This window comes from Bos indicus, chromosome 18 (assembly GCF_029378745.1).
Source record: "Bos indicus isolate NIAB-ARS_2022 breed Sahiwal x Tharparkar chromosome 18, NIAB-ARS_B.indTharparkar_mat_pri_1.0, whole genome shotgun sequence".
NCBI lineage: Eukaryota > Metazoa > Chordata > Mammalia > Artiodactyla > Bovidae > Bos > Bos indicus.
The window spans coordinates 15,387,322-15,405,317 of record NC_091777.1 but is presented as its reverse complement, the minus strand read 5'-3'; the positions used below and the strand labels follow the sequence as shown (position 1 = coordinate 15,405,317).

The 17,996-nt window shown below is 53.5% G+C and overlaps 2 protein-coding genes across 18 annotated transcripts in view; one reads left to right on the top strand and one right to left on the bottom strand.

The window, feature by feature from the left end:
* The window catches only part of GAS8 (growth arrest specific 8), a 37,268-nt gene extending 25,576 nt beyond the window's left edge, over positions 1 to 11,692 (bottom strand). For 5 of the 12 annotated variants that reach the window (XR_011561464.1, XR_011561465.1, XM_019980053.2 and 2 more), the window contains exons 1-4: positions 7,995 to 8,116; positions 6,248 to 6,334; positions 1,649 to 1,846; positions 1,111 to 1,317 (exon numbers count right to left, since the gene is read on the bottom strand). Coding sequence is in view for 8 of the 12 variants with exons in the window: in XM_019980053.2 (XP_019835612.2) it covers positions 1,111 to 1,317; positions 1,649 to 1,846; positions 6,248 to 6,334; positions 7,995 to 8,108 (606 nt within the window). In the remaining 4 variants the exon portion in view is untranslated. Of the gene's footprint in view, positions 1 to 1,110; positions 1,318 to 1,648; positions 1,847 to 6,065; positions 6,162 to 6,247; positions 6,335 to 7,994; positions 8,118 to 10,832; positions 10,914 to 11,037; positions 11,188 to 11,562 lie in introns of those variants that run through there. The other 7 variants (XM_070770494.1, XM_070770492.1, XM_070770493.1 and 4 more) reach the window with 7 other exon arrangements.
* Positions 11,571 to 17,996, top strand: part of DBNDD1 (dysbindin domain containing 1) — an 8,248-nt gene continuing 1,822 nt past the window's right edge. Inside the window, exons 1-5 of one of the 6 annotated variants that reach the window (XM_070770500.1) lie at positions 11,981 to 12,080; positions 12,859 to 13,111; positions 15,457 to 15,585; positions 17,462 to 17,608; positions 17,777 to 17,917. In XM_070770500.1, coding sequence (XP_070626601.1) covers positions 15,489 to 15,585; positions 17,462 to 17,608; positions 17,777 to 17,917 — 385 coding nt within the window. In that variant the 5' untranslated portion in view covers positions 11,981 to 12,080; positions 12,859 to 13,111; positions 15,457 to 15,488. Of the gene's footprint in view, positions 11,677 to 11,923; positions 12,081 to 12,858; positions 13,112 to 14,760; positions 14,839 to 14,950; positions 15,586 to 17,461; positions 17,609 to 17,776; positions 17,918 to 17,996 lie in introns of those variants that run through there. The other 5 variants (XM_070770501.1, XM_070770499.1, XM_070770498.1 and 2 more) reach the window with 5 other exon arrangements.

Sequence of the window (17,996 nt, the reverse complement as noted above, 5' to 3'; positions counted from 1 at the left end):
TCTGACAGCTATAAAGTTTGAATAAAAGGCTTAAATTATACTTTATTTTCATGCCGAGAGGCACTCTGAGCATGTAACTATTCCACACCATGCCTTGGGTGAGCAGAGACTGCACTCGGTGGAAGCCAGCCCATGCTGTGCTTCTGTCAAAACAGCCAGGCCCCTCAAGGGACCATATCTTCAGCACCCTTAAGCTTCACGGAAAACTGCAATTTTACTGAGTGTTCCCAGATTCAGTTGAGGCTAGGCTGCGTCCAGACATATAGCAAATGTATTGACAAGTCTTTCAACCCACAGCCAGGAGAACCTTTGAAAGCCAAAGTTGGATACATCCTCCCTTTGCCCAAGCCCTCCAGAGGTCCCCAACTCAGGTGTGGCAGGGTGGTCAGAGCCCCAGTCCTGTCCGCAGCCTCCTCATTCCTTGTATCCCAACCCTTCTCACGGCCTGGTCTCCCCTAGCCTGGCTCAGCCCTGCCTTCCCCCACCTTTGCTCGGGTGTCACCTTCTCAATGAATTCACAGAACCCGTAGAGAAATGCAACCACCTCACTTCCCGCATCTCCTGGAGCACCCCCTCATGCCCGCGGACCTGTGATGCGTGTTTGACGGTTTACTTTGTTTTCTGTCTCGGGGTGGCCTGTCCTCTCCTGACCATCAGCCACACACGGGCAGGCATTCTGTCAGCCCCACCCTCTGAGCACCCACAATCAGAGCCAGGCCTGGTGTGCTACAGAAGGAATTCCAACCTCCACCCAGAGCCCCTCAGCCTCCCTCTGAAAGGATCAAAGAATCTCCAAGGCCAGTGAGGTGCTTGTCAGCATGGCTCACAGGACAAAGGCCGCAGCAGCTGAAGGGCTGGTGGGCAGCTCACTCCAGGGGCCCGGGGTCGGCAGCACGTGGAGAGCGGCCCGGGCTGGATCTCCCTGTCGGGAAGTCAACCGGTCGAGTCTGAGACAGAACTCTGCACCTGGCCCCAAAGGGGTTTGTTTGGCTGATGCAATTGTTGTTGCTGAACATTTCAGTTAATTGCCCACCAGCAGGCTTTTTATACAGAACCATGAATTCTCAGGTGTGGCTAAGTTGACATGTTCATAGCTGCCCTGGCACCTACCAGCCGCAGGTTCTTCACCATCACCTCGTTGGCCAGCTCCTGCTCCTTCAGCTCCACCTTCAGCGCCCGCATGTCCCGGCGCAGTGTCCCCTCCTGTGCACGGTGCTCCTTCTGCGCCAGCTTCATGACCACGGTGCCCTCCGCTTTCATCTCCGTCAGGCTGCTCTGATGCTCGTACAGCAGGTGCTTCACCTTCTGCTTGTAGACCTGGGGGTGAGGGAGTGCCGCTGCTCACCTGCTCTGTCCACTCACCTGCACACACGTATGCTCGCCTGTGCACACAGGCTCGCTTGCACACACAGGCTCACTTGCACACACATGCCCACCTGCGCACCTCTACACGACTTCTCATCTGCACACATAGGCTCACATGCTCATCTGAACATACCTGCTTTGTTATTAAAAAATACCTTCAAGCTCCCAATGTCAAAGGACACAAAGGGCGGTGACCCCAAAGCAAGGCATGACCGTGCCCCCGGACCTCGGGCCAGCTCCTCTGCGCGCGGCGACTCCCATGGGATGGGGCCAGCCCCCTCACCTTAATCTCCACCTGGTGCCTCTCCTCGGCCTCCTCCATCTCCCGGTCCTTGTTCCGCAGCTCGGCCTTCTTCTCCTCCAGCTGCCTGCGCGTGATCTCCCAGAAAGTGTGGATCTTGTCGCGCTCCAGCTGGAAGTAGTTGCGCTCCTCTCGCTCGCGGTCCAGCTCCTCCCGGATGCGGCCGATGTGCTCCTCCACCTGGCGGGCAGAGCGGGGTGAGGCAGCCAGAGGGCCTACCCGCGGCCAAGGGAGGGTGGGCAGAGAAAGGGCAGGAAGATGGTGGGGGGGCGCTGCTCTCATCTCAAAGTAAACCATGAGTGAAAAGTGAGAACCTAACTCAGAGTGCCGGGAAGGCTCAGGGACAGGAGACATCAGCAGACACCAGAAATCTCTTGTATTTGGCCAAGAGTCATAATATGATTATATCCTTTTATTCATCCCTGGGAATTTACACTAAAGAAATTTCTCAAAAGAACACAGGAGTGTTCCACTTAAAGATATTAGCAACACTGTTAGTACAACAGCAAACAACTAAAATGGACATGATCCAAGTTGCTTCTAAACAGCATGGTTGAGAAACAAGAGTATATTAGCCAGAAGGTCATATGGACCTATGATACAAAGATATGAAAATGATGCAAATATTTTCATACAAATGATATAAAATGTAAAAACCTTTCACCTTTAAGGATACACATCAAGCAAAAAATAGCAGACAAAACCAGTAGATCTGAAACAGTCAAGAGGGTTTGATCCAGAGCCAAATGCAAATCTGCAAATAGGTAAAAGAAAAAGAAAAAAGGACAGATTTCCAGTTTCTTGAGACTCTCACTTGTAAGAATTAGTTACCTTTTGACCATAACCTCAGGCCCAGGCTGTAAAGTTTCACTCTTTTGATAACCATGTTCCCCACAAGGAAACCAGATGTCTTACTTCAAGAGAGGGCCAAGACAACAACTCAGCAAGGAAGGGTAGCCAGGAGACTGGGAGGACTAGGGCTGGGGTGGGGCTTGGCTCCCCAGGAAAAGTCCTGACCCGCGGGCCTGCTGCCTTCGTGTCGCTCAAACGAATCATCTAAACCAGACTGTGGCTCATGCTGGATGTTCCCTCACTCGATATTTAGACTTCTTATAAATATCTGGATTTCTCACTTGTCTTCAAATATCAGAAAACAGCTCTGGAGCCCAACGTCCACAGGGTAACCCTGCAGCAACTTGGCAACAGTTCAGTTCAGTTCAGTCGCTCAGTCGTGTCCAACCCTCTGCGACCCCATGGACTGCAGCAAGCCAGGCCTCCCTGTCCATCACCAGCTCCCGGAGTTCACCCACACTCATGTCCATTGAGTCTGTGAGGCCATCCAACCATCTCATCCTCTGTTGTCTCCTTCTCCTCCTGCCCTCAGTCTTTCCCAGCATCAGGGTCTTTTCCAATAAGTCAGCTCTTCGCATCAGGTGGCCAAAGTACTGGAGTTTCAGCTTCAACATCAATCCTTCCAGTGAACACCCAGGATTGATCTCCTTTAGAATGGACTGGTTGGATCTCCTTGCAGTCCAAGGGACTCTCAAGAATCTTCTCCAACACCACAGTTCAAAAGCACCAATTCTTCAGCGTTCAGCTTTCTTTACAATCCAACTCTCACATCCATACATGACCGAAAAACCATAGCCTTGACTAGACAGACCTTTGTTGGCAAAGTAATGTCTCTGCTTTTTAATATGCTGTCTAGGTTGGTCATAACTTTGCTTCCAAGGAGTAAGCATCTTTAATTTCATGGCTGCAGTCACCATCTTCAGTGATTTTGGAGCCCAGAAAAAATGAAGTCAGACACTGTTTCCACTGTTTCCCCATCTATTTGGCATGAAGTCATGGGACCGGATGCCATGATCTTAGTCTTCTGAATGTTGAGCTTTAAGCCAACTTTTTCACTCTCTTTCACTTTCACCAAGAGGCTCTTTAGTTCTTCTTCACTTTCTGCCATAAGGGTGGTGTCATCTGCATATCAGAGGTTATTGATATTTCTCCCAGCAATCTTGATTCCAGCTTGTGCTTCTTCCAGTCCAGCGTTTCTCATGATGTACTCTGCATATAAGTTAAATAAGCAGGGTGACAATATACAGCCTTGACATACTCCTTTTCCTATTTGGAACCAGTCTGTTGTTCCATGTCCAGTTCTAACTGTTGCTTCCTGGTCTGCAAACAGATTTCTCAAGAGGCAGGTCAGGTGGTCAGGTATTCCCATCTCTTTCAGAATTTTCCACAGTTTATTATGATCCACACAGTCAAGGGCTTTGACATAGATGTTTTTCTGGAACTGTCTTGCTTTTTTGATGATCCAGCAGACGTTGGCAATTTGCTCTCTGGTTCCTCTGCCTTTTCTAAATCCAGCTTGAACATCTGGAAGTTCACAGTTCACATATTTCTGAAGTCTGGCTTGGAGAATTTTGAGCATTACTTTGCTAGCATGTGAGATGAGTGCAATTGTGTGGTAGTTTGAGCATTCTTTGGCATTGCCTTTCTTTGGGATTAGAATGAAAACTGACCTTTTCCAGTCCCGTGGCCACTGCTGAGTTTTCCGAATTTGCTGGCATATTGAGTGCAGCACTTTCACAGCATCATCTTTTAGGATTTGAAATAGCTCAACTGGAATTCCATCACCTCCATTAGCTTTGTTTGTAATGATGCTTCCTAAGGCCCACTTGACTTCACATTCCAGGATGTCTGGCTCTAGGTAAGTCAGCACATCATCATGATTTTCTGGGTCATGAAGATCTTTTTTGTACAGTTCTTCTGTGTATTCTTGCCACCTCTTCTTAATATCTTCTGCTTCTGTTAAGTCCATCCCATTTCTGTCCTTTATTGAGCCCATCTTTGCATGAAATGTTCCCTTGGTATCTCTAATTTTCTTGAAGAGATCTCTCGTCTTTCCCATTCTATTATTTTCCTCTATTTCTTTGCACTGATTACTAAGGAAGGCTTTCTTATCTCTCCTTGCTATTCTTTGGAACTCTGCATTCAGATGCTTATATCTTTCCTTTTCTCCTTTGCTTTTCGCTTCTCTTCTTTTCACAGCTATATGTAAGGCCTCCTCAAACAGCCATTTTGCTTTTTTGCATTTCTTTTTCTTGGGGATGGTCTTGCTCCCTGTCTCCTGTACAATGTCACGAACTTCTGTCCATAGTTCATCAGGCACTCTGTCTATCGGATCTAGTCCCTTAAATCTATTTCTCACTTCCACTGTATAGTCATAAGGGATATGATTTAGGTCATACCTGAATTTCTTTAATTTAAATCTGAATTTGGCAATAATCCAAGTCTATGCCCCAACCAGTAATGCTGAAGAAGCTGAAGTTGAACGGTTCTATGAAGATCTACAAGACCGTTTAGAACTAACACCCAAAAAAGATGTCCTTTTCATTATAGGGGACTGGAATGCAAAAGTAGGAAGACAAGAAACACCTGGAGTAACAGGCAAATTTGGCCTTGGAGTACAGAATGAAGCAGGGCAAAGGCTAAATAGAGTTTGGCCAAGAGAACGCACTGGTCATAGCAAACACCCTCTTCCAACAACACAAGAGAAGACTCTACACATGGACATCACCAGGTGGCCATCGCCGAAATCAGAGTGATTATATTCTTTGCAGCCAAAGATGGAGAAGCTCTATACAGTCAGCAAAAACAACACCGGGAGCTGACTGTGGCTCAGATCATGAACTCCTTATTGCCAAATTCAGACCTGGCCACAGCTGCCCTGAATCTCTCATCTTACTACTGCCTGGACCCCAAGAGCTTCCAAGCTCTGCAGACTGACCCCTGCCATGTCACAGGACAGGAAGTAAACCCGTAGGCAGGAAATAGTCCGATTGTTGGGGCGACACAGTGGGTAAGCCAACCTCCATGAGGCAGCCCCAGCGACCCCCTCAAAGCACAACCTGACCTCATTACCCTCTACAGACACTGCCGATGGCTTCCCTGTGTGAGAAACAGAGCCTATTCACCACTTTCAAGGGCCTCTGCCCAGCTCTCCATCTTCAGGTCTTATGCCTTGTTGAGTCTCCTTTGATTTCTTTTATCTTAAAACCATCAAAAGTAAGTAAGAGTGATGAACACTTCCAGACCACATTTGCTCTCATGGGTTGCACAGGTTATAGGTTTCGGGAGCCTTTCAATTGAAACTGTAATTAATCAAATCATGTTCCCTAGGTCTTAATGTCATTGAAATGAACAACCAGCCTAAAATAACTCACAGTGTTTAATAGTAAATCAAATAAATGAGAATGCTATAAGTGTATATACTATGATTAATATCTCTGTAAACAGTAGGGGCCTAAAAAGGGTAAGAATGAAAAAAACTTAAAATAGCTTTTATATCAGAAAAACATTTCCTTCCAAATTCCTACTACCCTAGAGAAAAGTTTACCCATCACACGTGCTGCACTGTTTCACATGTCTTGGTGTGGACAGACGGCAGGAGCCAGACTGAGGGGAGGCAGACAAGGAGCTTGGGTGCTGTGATCTAAAAGAAGTTCCTAGGATCAGCGGGGGGCAGCAAACCCATGCTACCCACCCAGCAAGGGGCCGCGGCCCGGCCAGCCCGCTCACCTGCTCCTTGCTCATGTCCTCCGGAGCCAGCCCATCAACAATCGGAGTGCCTTTGCCTTTGCCTTTCTTCCCTTTCTTTTTGGGCGCCTTGGATTGAAGAACACATGGTCGGGTTAGGGTTCACTTCTGGCTGGTTCATTCCCTTTCAGGGCCATTCGAGAGAGGAATTTCTGCCTGGAACCTCCATCTGACTGCCCACTGTCTCAGGCTTCCACCCGGGCCGCCTCACTCTGCCCTAAGGTTTCCCATCCTTAACCACAGGCACATTCTGTTGACACCTTTGGAACAGCAAGGAGAAATCTCCCTTCTCAGAAGAGAATATTGCTTTCCCTCGGAAAGGAAAAGGGAGAACATGTTCCCTGTATACAGCAGAGACTTCCTTGGTGTGGAGCAAAATCTACTCGCCCTCACAAAGGAGTATCCCCAGCAGCACAGACTATAGTGCTTGGCGTGCCAGAAAGAAACCTGCAATATATCGGTCCATGGGTGCAAGGTGGGCGCCTCAGAGACCCAGGGTGAAGACTGCTGGCACAGACTGGCACTCACACACTGTGGGCTTTGTCAGTGGGATGATACCTGCTTTTAACTACTTCTCCAAGGTGCCAGAGGGGACCTTCTGCACCACTCCCTCTCCAGGGGCCACTCAACAGAAAGAAAACTAACGCCTTATCCTCTGCCCTCACTTCTCCCAGGTTTCTGTGGCTCATGCTTTTGTCTGTACGTTGGCACGCATCTACACGTCTCTGTAACATTTTTATTACCAAAAAAGTTTATGAGGAAATGTTAGAAAGCACAAAGTAACAAAAAAAAAAAAAAAAAAGGAAAATCATGCATATTTCCCACAAGTTAGTGAAAGTAGGTGTATTTTGGTGTACATCACCAAATGTGATGATGTATCTTTACCCAGCTGACTTGCAAAAGACAGAGCTGCTGAAATCTTCACTCCTAAAACACTGCCCTCTTTATAACCCTCTACTCCAAGAAATCCAACCCATCAGAAGAGCCCGGGGGCTTGTCGCCACTCAGCATCTGGGAGTAAGGCAGTGGTTGGGGCCTCTAGAACTCCTGGGGCCCCTACACACAGAGGGGTCCCCACACTGATGGCCACCCTGCCACACCTGCCTGGAAACTGGGTGACCTACAGCCCGTACAGCACAGAGGGGAGTGCGCAGTTGAGAGCCCTACCACAGAGCGGGTGGGGATGGAGAACCCCAAAGGCACCAAGCTCCGCTCTGCTCAGTTCCCACCTGACTCCTCGCAGGTTTGCCCAAGCTCTGCCCTGGGGACTCTACGTGCTCTGGAACCGCTGTCAGGACCCTCTGGCCACCATGGTATACCCCAGGCTCTCGATCCCAGAGACTGGAGGACCTCTGTTTCCCAAGGATCTGATCAATGAGCCTTCCATTCCAGGTAGGGAAGCCACTCGACCCAGGTTTTCCGGTCCGGACACGTACACACCGGGCCCTAGGTCTGGGGGCGGGGGAGACGGTGCTCTCTGACCACCACCCCGGTGTGCACAGGATTCTGGAGAGACCAGATCTCTCAGCTCCACTAGGGAGCCGCGTCCGGCGTTCGCGGCACCCTGGGCCCTCCCCAAGAGGACATCCCCGCCACCCCCCAGAGCACCAAGCCCGCAGCTCCAAGATGCCAAAGCTACAGATCTCCCGTCCCGGGGACTCCCGGCGAGCAAGGCCCGCCGACCTCTGAGCCCCAGGGCCCCGGCGCGGACCCTACGAGACCGCCTCACCATGGTTGTGGTTTCCCGCCTGCCTGGACCAACAAACCAAAGCGCGGGGCCTTCCGAGGATGCGCCGTCTCCAGGCAACGACTGCAAGGTCCCGCGCGAAGTCTCGAGAACCATCGCGAGAGCCCGCCGGCAGGGCGGGTGCCTCGCAACGGCAGGAGTCCTTAGCAACTAACCAGGCGGAGTCCGTATATTTGGGCAGAAGCTGGACATTATCCACAAGCTACCTCTCCAAGACGCCTGGGAACGCATTCCTTTCGGGACAGGTCATGTTTACTGCGGGTCTTCCCCACTAAAACTTAAGCTCCACGGAGGTTGGAGGAGCGGTTTCCGTCCACTTGTTACGTACTCTACGTGGGTACAAGACCTACAGTGCGTGAACTCCAAGAGTGAGCGAGGGGAGGCAGCCACACCGCGACTTTACCCAATTAGATTCAAATTTTCGCGGAACCTCTGCCCTTGGGCCTCACCTCACCCTGTCCCCCTTTGACGATTACTCCCACCTGAGGCTGGAAGACGGCTGGATTTCCACAAAGCCTCAGAGGAAGCAAAAGTAAGACGAGAAAAAACATATTCCAGCGGGGTCCACAGTTTTGAAATCAGCAAGTCTCCCCTTCACAAAATCTAACTGTTCTTCCTAAAGAGACTTTGTCCTCCTGGTGAAGAAAAACTAGAAACCTTTGCTACGGGTTTCCAGGCGAGCTCTGCAGGGAAAAAAGTCTTCAGGGGGTTTCTTCCCTCTAACCTCTTGCTCTGAAAACTGCTAACTGCTTTACAAATTGCAGAGAATTTCTGATCCCTCCTACCATCCAGCTACCTATACCCAAAACAACACCATTTGTTGTCTTCTTTTCCACACTCTTAACATTAGCATCTTACAAAACAGTGGTTCTACAGTAGGTCAAGGTTTTCTGTCAGTTTGGGGATGGAGAGGAATCTTCTCTCCCTGGAGAACTGCCTTGGGCACAGAGTGTGAATAGTGGGGAAAGGCTCCGGTCAGGAAAGAGAGCCACAGCAACGAGCCTGGGGGGTTCCTGTTTGCCCACCCAAGACTTGATTGTTCCTGGAGAGGAATGGCCCTTTGGAAGGACTGTATCAACTGACTGGCACAAAGAGTGACATTTATAGCAGCCCCAGGGCCTCTGGAAGGTCTGATGGTGTCTCTGTGCCTGGGCTGGCAAGAGCCTGAGCCTGTGTCAGACACGTGTGGTCTGATAGGGGTCTTCTCCCCTAAGGTAGGCTCCTCCCACAGGAGTTCTGGCAAGTAAGACAGTGCAGCCGGGTAGCACAGAGTGTTATTGATTATTATTTAGCACTTACTATGCTAGGTGCCTCATGCTGACTGGCTTTTTGCTTTAGAATTCTGGCTGGGAGTCCTGAATTAAACGAATGCATTAACAATAATTCCTTTCGACAAAAAGGGCAAGAATAGGAGGGTTAGCTCAGGATAACAAGACAGGGTATTCGTTTGTCACAAATGAACAGCACAGCACGGTTTATCAGTGTGCACTGCAGAGATGAAGAGTTCAGGGAGGCCTTGTTGCCAGCTCTCTGGGCTCCCCACAAGGCCCATGGTGACCTGTGCTTTTCATACTGAATTTGAGTTCAGATTTATAGAAAAGAGCCTTTCTCCACATGGGTGGCTTGAGATACTTTTAATCGGCATCAAGCTGAGCATCTCAGAAACCCAGATAAATGACATCTGAGTTTCCTACAAAATGACAGACCAAATGTTAATACAAACCCAATGACCTATGGTGAATATCTGGCTCTTCCTAACACCCACGTACATGGTCATCCAGGTAAATTGCCTCAGATCACAACAGCAGCTCGATGGAGGCCTGAATGTTAGCATAACAGAGTCCTCAAGAAGACTAAACATTTTTAGAGATCAACAGTGAAGTATTTACAAAAGAAATGACATAATACATATAGGATTTGCTTCAAAACAACCCAGAAGTGGAAGAAGGCATTGAAAGCAGAGAAGAAATACGATCAGCCATGAGTCAGTAATCACTGAATCTAAATGATGGGTATAAGTGGGTTAATTATGCTATTCTACTATTGTTTGATTTTTTATTTTTATTTAGTTTAATTTTTTTTAATTGAAGTATAGTTGACTTCCATGAAAATGTTTTGAACGAAAAGTTTGACCCTGGCCTCTGGGGTCAGATCAGCTGGTGCCCTGGACAAGACTCCCTGTGTATCCACTTACTCATCTGTCAAATGGGGATAATTATTAAACACCAAGACTGTTACAGTTACTATGGCTGTGTGACAGGCTGGCCCTGAAATGAAATGGCTTAATATAGTGACAACATCTGTTTTGCCCATGAATCTGCAACTTGGCTGGGACCCTGTAGGGACAGCTCACCTTGGTTCCATGTATTACCCCCACCCCAGGGAGAGTGGCTCAAAGGAAGAGTCTGGCTCCTGCCTGAGACCTTACATCTGGTTCATTGGCTACTGTGGGCCAGACAACACTCAAGTGGCCCTTCAAATGGCCTGGGCTTTCTCACACAGAGTGGCCGAATTCCAGGGGAGCCTGGGGAGCGAGACCTGACTCCTACTTAAGACCCAGCATTGGAGTCACATGGCATCAGCTGGACACAGTCCACTGGTCAGAACAGCACAAGCCTTGCCCAGGTGCGAGCAGGAGCACAGACAGGGTATGGCTGGATGGAACCAGAAGGTTCTGGAAGACATGGGGAATCAGAGATACTGCTCTGACAATTGTGAGACAATACAAACTTCCACCCCAGTAGCCAGTGTCCACCTACTGTCCGGACCTCTCAAGGCTTATACCCCCACCACCCTCAGCTTTGTCCCAGAGGGACTGACCTGCCTCTTGGAGTGCAAACTGCAGCGGCTTGTCCTAATGGGTCATGACATCATTTTAGCAGTTTTTCTTTGTTTTGTAAGCTAAAGAAAAATAGAAACTATTAGCCTGCCTCACTGACTGACAGTTGACAAAGCTTAGCTATGGGCTCGGGGTGACTGGAGAGGACTGAGGCCTCGGATGGCTGAAGATGCCTTAGGAGGGTACCTTTTCTGAAAACACCAAGTTCACACCTTCCTCCTCTGAGAATTTCTCCACTCCCAGCTGGGAACAAGTCTGTCTTCCTGACGCTCTTCTTTGGTTGGTTTGTCTTTGTGTAGACCAGGGGCTTGCACTTGACTCCTCTGGCTTCCTGTGACCGGCTGTGCACCTTGGTCGCACTTCCCTGCCCCCGCCCCTCCCCACCCCGTGTTCAGCTTCACCTGGAAAATCAGGGCCTCGCCTGCTAAGGATTCCCCAGGAGAATGAAATGCGATACTGTGCATCAAGGGATTGGCACAGGGCTGCATTCCAGGGCCTTGTGCAGGGGACCAGCGACTAGAAGTGGGACTCCGCTGAACTGTTTGGAGCTCTCGGCACGCCCAGACGCTGCCTGCCTACCTTCCGGGACGCCCCCTCTCTGCCCGCCTCCCTCTCCTTACCTCCCTTCCCCTCTTCCCTCCCCATTCCCCTCACGCCCCAATCCCCGCACCGCGTCTCTCCAAAGCGTTTGCCACGGTCTGCAATGCTTACGGGCCCTAGGATGTTGTGCCCGTCCCTCCATGCCCCGCGGAGCGCCGGCACGTCGTTGGAGTCCCACAGATGCGTGAGGATGATCCCGCACGGTGGCGCGGCTGCTGAGTGAGGGTGCGCGCAGGGACCAGGCCAGGGATGGGGGCCGCGGGCAGGTCCGGGTGGGAAGCCGGACAGGAGGGTTGCTGTCGGCGGGGAAGGGTCTGCAAGGGCCGACAGGGGGCGCGAGCAGGGCGGGGCGGGGCCGCACCTGTGCTGCGGGGGCAGAGGAGGAGACGGCGGGCGGGCGGGGGGGGGGCGGGACCCGGCCCCGGAGCAGCTGCGCGCCCCGCCCCGCGGGCTCCTCCCCGCCGCCGCGGTCCCCCGGCTGCTGCCCCGATGCGCTGCGCAGGGAGTCGGGGCCGAGTCGCCGCCGCAGCTGCAGGGGCGCCGGGGCCGGGTGACGCCGCCGCCGCCGCGCGCGCGGCTCCCAGGCCCTACCGGCCGCATGGAGCCCTCGGAGGGCGCCAGCCCAGGAGGTGAGTGTGGCCCCCCTGAGCCCGAGATCTGCGCCTCCCCGCAGTCCTTTCCCCCGGCCCTCTCACCGACCACGCCCCAGGGCCGCCAAGACCCGCAGGCAGCTCCGAGTTCCCCTATGCCGGGCCGGAGCGTGGAAGCCTAAGCCCGCCGTGCTGAAGAAGCCAGGCCGGGGTACCTCCGGGAGCGGCCCCCGCGCTGGGCTAGAGGCGCACGGACCGCGTCCCCGCCCCCTCGTCCTCCGCGCTCCCGGCCGGGGCAGCGGTGCCCGGCGCGCTCCTGAGTGGGCGGCACACAATTTGGTCCTGCGCCCCCTCCCAGCAGAGCCAGGGAGGGATTCGGGAGATGGGGGCGTGCCGGGACCAGAGTCGGGGTCCAAGTCAGCAAGGCGTAGGGGGGAGGCTACGCTCTCAGCCGCGCATCTGCTTTGTTCGGCCGTGCGGAACCTCTCTGGGGGTTGGGCGGGGAGGCGGAAGCCGGGATGCTGCGGGGCACCAGGCTGAGATACAGGCTCAGGCTCGGGCTTGGAGCGAGGGAGGCGGATGATGCCCCGGGCTCGGCCTGCGGGGGCTCCCACGCCTGCAGGGGTTGCTTCCCCTGGCGCGGCCAGGAGCGCACACACCTGGGAGTCGAGGGGTGAACGGAGTGACCCCTCCTCAGGGCCTCTGTCAGCTGTCCAGACGGTGGAGATGTACTCGGGGGTCTCTCCCCTGGAGGTCTGGCCCTAGCCTGACCCTGGCCCGATGGTGAGAGGAAAACTCTAGGAACGTTCCCTTTCAGGAAGGGTTTTCCTGTGCCGTCGGCCTAGGAAGTTGGATGCAAACTGCTGGGCTCCTCCACCCACCAGGCCAGACCCCAGGCACACCTAGGCTTTCTTGGAGGTCCCCTCCCCAGGAGCCACTCCCTGAGCACACAGGGATCCGCCGGGGGCCACGTAGCCCACGAGGGCCGCCTCTGGAGACCCAAATGCTAGCCGTAAAGTGTCCTGAAGCAGTCAGTCCACTCACTGCTGTCTGAAGTCTGAGCTGAGCAGGTGCGTTCCAGACACCTTCTGGGGGCCCTTGTCACCCTCCTCCTGAGCACCAGGAGAAACACTGGGGAGGGTGGGGGACAGTGGGTGTGGTTTTCTTTGTTTTGTATTCCTGTGGGCTGCACCAGGACCCCAGGGCTTCCGTGAGGCCTTATGATGATTCGATGGGGAAGGCTTGGTGAGCAAGGGCTTAGGGATGCCGGCAGCCAGACCTCTCTGAGCTCCGTGACCACTCCTCTCAGTGGAGACAGACCCTCTTCCCTGCAGATCAGGAGAGCAGACAGCAGGCATGAGGAAGGGAGTGTTCTGGAGCCCCAGAGACCTGTGTTCACCAGGTGCCTACTCTGTGCAGGCACACAGTGGGTCTGGGGCCAAAGCCGGCAGACAGACTTCTTACCCCACAGCCACCTACCCCACAGGGGTCACGTGTGGGTGGCTGTGACTGTCATTCTGAGTTTGCCAACTTCTGGGAACTTATACTGGAGAGAGGGGCACATACAGAAGTAGAACAGAAAGCGGAAGCCCCCCGCATGGCCCCGGCCAGCTGCTCACCCACTTCCACCAGCCTTCCTTCAGTACTAATGTGGCAAATCTAAATGTATTATTTCATCCTTAAGTACTTCTGAAATTACTTCTATAAGGTTTTATAATTAAAACCTAAATGAATCAATAATTTAATATCAAATGCACAGGCAAGGAGGGGAGAGTTGGGGGTGCACTCTGCAACGTGCTGTTGGGAGACCAAGCGTCTAGCCCACCCACCTCCAAGTCTTGTCTATCTGAGAAAGGGGCTGGGGCCCAACCCTGGGGCTGAGCTGAGACAGCATCCACCAGGCACCCTCGACTTAGGGGATGGTGCCCACACCTCCTTTGCTGCAACTATGTTGGTTTTATGCTATTCATTCATTCACTTCATTAATTCACTCATTTGTGATGGGTGTGTGCAGAACCCCTCCTCCAGGCTTGGGGCAAAGTCCTGGGCACACAGCAGGGAACTTGAGATCTGGGCCAAGTTCTTGGCACGAATGTGCTGGAAAATAGGTCAGCAGCGTAGCACAGGGTAACCCTACCATATCTGTTCACAGCGGACCCTGGACAGGGCAGGACTGTGGCCCCCCAGCTCCAGTCTCCCCATGCAGGTACTGCCTCAGTGCTTCCACAGGTCAGGGCAGCAGGTCCCCCTGCAGGAGTCACAGGCTGCACTTCTTCAATGGGGCCTGCACTGGGCTACTGGTCCATGCTGAGCTTCCTGGGGAACTAGAAACACCCCTCACCTTTGCCCTGGCCTGGGCAACCCTGGGGTTACTTCTGGGCCACAGGCAAGCACCCTTGCCCCTGTGTCTACCTGTGTGATCAGTCACTGCTCTGCTTCACACCCCAGAAGAAAAGGGGGTCTCACCTATGGAGAATCTGCCCCTTCTTCCTAGAGGTCTATCAAGAGGGTATCAGACAGACTCAGGTAGCACAGCTGCTTAGGAACTCTGGGTGGGGTCTAGGGCTCATTCGGTCAACCAGCATTTATGGTGCACCTGCCGTGCACAGGGACCAAACCAAGGGCCTGTTTCCTTCACTTCCGACTGAAAGATCAGCGTCCTTGATGCCAAAGTTGTGTCTTCCGCTGCTCCCTCCCTCTTCCCAAAGCTCTGACACAGGCCAGGACACCAGGATTTACAAAGTAAAGAGCAGACCACTGCCAAAGGGAGAAGAAGGAATAAAAAAGTCAACAGAAGGTGACTTAAAAATTCACGGTTAACATATTCCACTGGCTCTGCAACACCCATCAGCTAAATGGTGCTGTTTCAGACACACCGAAATTTGATAACATGTGCTTCTTACAATCAGTACAACAGGCCACTGTGTCTGTGGGGGCTGGAGGGACCCCTGGATCCCAAGGTCTATAAGGAGGCGCATCTGCTTGCCCTGCCCCCATCTCAGAAGCTGTAGACATCCTCCTTTCCACTTGGACCGAGTCCCATTCCATAAACATGCAGGTAGGTGCTTTCCTACCCAGCTCACCCAGAGCAGCCAGGCTCCCTCAGGGCCTTCTCCTGGCCTCCGCTTCACCTTTGATCCTAGTCCCCTTCTGCCTGGCCAGGCCCTAGCTTCCCTGTGGGCACAAGGTCAGGGTTTCCCCTCCCTCCATGGGCTGGCAAGTGGTGACCAAGAGTTCCAGCTCCAGAGCCCCTGTTAACATGCCTGTGACAAGCTGATCCCCTCCGTGTTACAGGACAAAACTCCCAGTCCCTCCCTCGTGGCTGGTTGTGACATTAGCTGAAAACCATTTTGCTGGGCTTGTGTCTAGCACAGAAAACCAGGAGCTACTGTCACTCTTCTTCTTCTTAACCCAGAGTCACCCGCCCCATGTGGAGGCTCCACAGAAATGGCAGCACCTGGCCGGAGCCCCCAGCTGGACAGAGGCCACCCTCCTCACCCACCAGGATGGGCCACGTGTGCAGAAGAGGAGCAGGACACTCCAGGCACGCATGTGCCCTTGGGGAAGGGCGATCTGGCCGCTGTGCCATCTCTTAAGAAACAGAACTGTGTCCCTATAAAGGCCCCAAGGGCTTCCTGGGCCTAAAGCTGCAGCAGGAACTCTGAGGCTCAGGAAAGCTGCCCCTGTCAGGCTGGGCGGGCTGGGCCACCAGAGGGTGTAACCCTGCCCTCTGAGGATGCTCAGACACCACGTGCCAGATGTGGCAGCGAGGTGGAAACCAGATCCTGAGCCCCGTCTGGCAGGGCCAGCCCTGGGCCCCAGTGCCAACACAGCATGGGGCAGAGCCGGGCAGGCCCTGCCAGTCAGCAGGCCCACCTGCCCTCAGTCACGCTTCCCAGGGAGGGGTGCCCTCTGAGGCTGGGGCAGCCCAGCCAGCTCTGCAGTCACAAATCCATGTCCCACTTCCCACTCAGTCAGGACCCTGTGGACCTATGCGGCCTGCCGGGCACGTCAAGGCTGCTGGCTGCACAGGCCCACCCCTCAAAGGCAGCTGTTGGTGCTGGGCCCCCCTGATCCCCTTTGGCAGCTGCTCCCGTGGCCTTGTCCACACCCCACTCTCCACACTCGCCCGCCGGGTCGGCAAGGCCCCACTGCTGATGGAGGAGGGACTCCGCACTCTGTACTGGGCACCTGTTCAGCTGGGGGATCCCTCAGCTGAGGGGAGGTCACTGTGGAAAGGCGTCTCAGGGGAGCCAAGGGGTCCAGCTGCCTCAGGGCACATGCCTGACAGACGACTGGGACCCTAGCTGTGGGGGGAGGGACACTAGAACACTCTGGAAGAGAGGAATGGGTGAGCTGTGGATGGACACGGCCCTCCGTGGAGTGGAAGCCCCACCTCTGAGTGGCAGTGCTCACCAAGCAGATCCCCAAGGGGCCTCAGCTCTCACCTGACAGAGACAAGCTGTTACATGAAAACAAAATTTGAGCAGAAAAAATCCCTGGGGGAACATCCCCAATTGTGAGGTTGGTGGGGAATGGGTCTCTTTCACTATGAGAATATGTTATTTTGAGTTCAAACACAGCATACGATAGACACATGAGCTGGGGCCAGGCTGGATTAAAGCAAATGTATGACCGTCCACTAGACCCTCAGTTCAGTCGCTCAGTTGTGTCCAACTCTTTGCAACCCCATGGACTGCAGCACGCCAGGCTTCCCTGTCCATCACCAACTCCTGGAACTTGCTCAAACTCATGTCCATCGAGTCAGTGATGCCATCCAACCATCTCATCCTCTGTCGTCCCCTTCTCCTCCCGCCTTCAATCTTTCCCAGCATCAGGGTCTTTTCAAATGAGTCAGTTCTTCCCGTCAGGTGGCCAGAGTATTAGAGCTTCAGCATGAGTCCTTCCAATGAATATTCAGGACTGATTCCCTTAAGGATTGACTGGTTTGATCTCCTTGCCGTCAAAAGGACTCTCCAGACTCTTCTTGGAATAAAGAGTTCATGATCTGAGCCACAGTCAGATCCCGGTCTAATTTTTGCTGACCATATAGCTTCTTCATCTTCAGCTGCAACATAGTCTTCTTTAGTAAACCCTAGTGGGACCAAAAGTAGACAGGTGACAGTACTGGGGTCTTGGGGGCTCTGACAGAACCAGCAAGGGTCCCCGCAAGACCAGCGGTGATTCCCGTTCAAGTAGTGAGGGCAGAGGATCTGGAAACCAGAGAATGAGCCGGGGAAAGTCAGCTTCCTCAGAGAAGCCCCCAGCGCCCTGTCCTTCCTGACCCAGGACCACCCCCATCACTACCTGAGCCTTGAGGGCTAGCTCCATGGGCCAGGTTCTCAGGTCCTCCCAGCCTGCGTCCTGGCAGTGGGGGTGAAGACCCCAGCCCCTCCCAGGTAACGCCCTCTCTGTTGCAGGCTTAGTTAAGGAGGTCGACATGCCACAGGCTGCCCTCAGTGCCCCCGTCCCTGTCACGGGGACCAGTGGCCAGTCTCCCATGGCTGAGGAGGAGTTGGGCATCCCAATACCAGCACCAGGCCTCCTGCAGGTCACGGAAAGGCGGCGTAAGTATGGCCCACCCACCCATCATGCTCCACAAGCCCCCTGGGACCAGGGATGGGTCTCTGGGCCCCGCTGTGCCCCAGGGAGCAAGCGCCAGGAATGGGTCGACCCCACCTTGTTCCCCTACACTGGCCGTCACCAGGCCCACTGACGTGCCCCTCTGCCCCCAGAGCCGCTGAGCAGCGTCTCCTCCCTGGAGGTGCACTTCGACCTACTGGACCTCACAGAGCTCACCGACATGTCTGACCAGGAGCTGGCCGAGGTCTTTGCAGACTCGGATGACGAGAACGTGGCCAGCGACTCGCATGCAGGTGGGATTGCCACCGGGCTCTGAGGGTGTTGTGGGGAGGCCCCGTGGCCTGAGACCACCCAGCACCGCCTCCTGAAGAC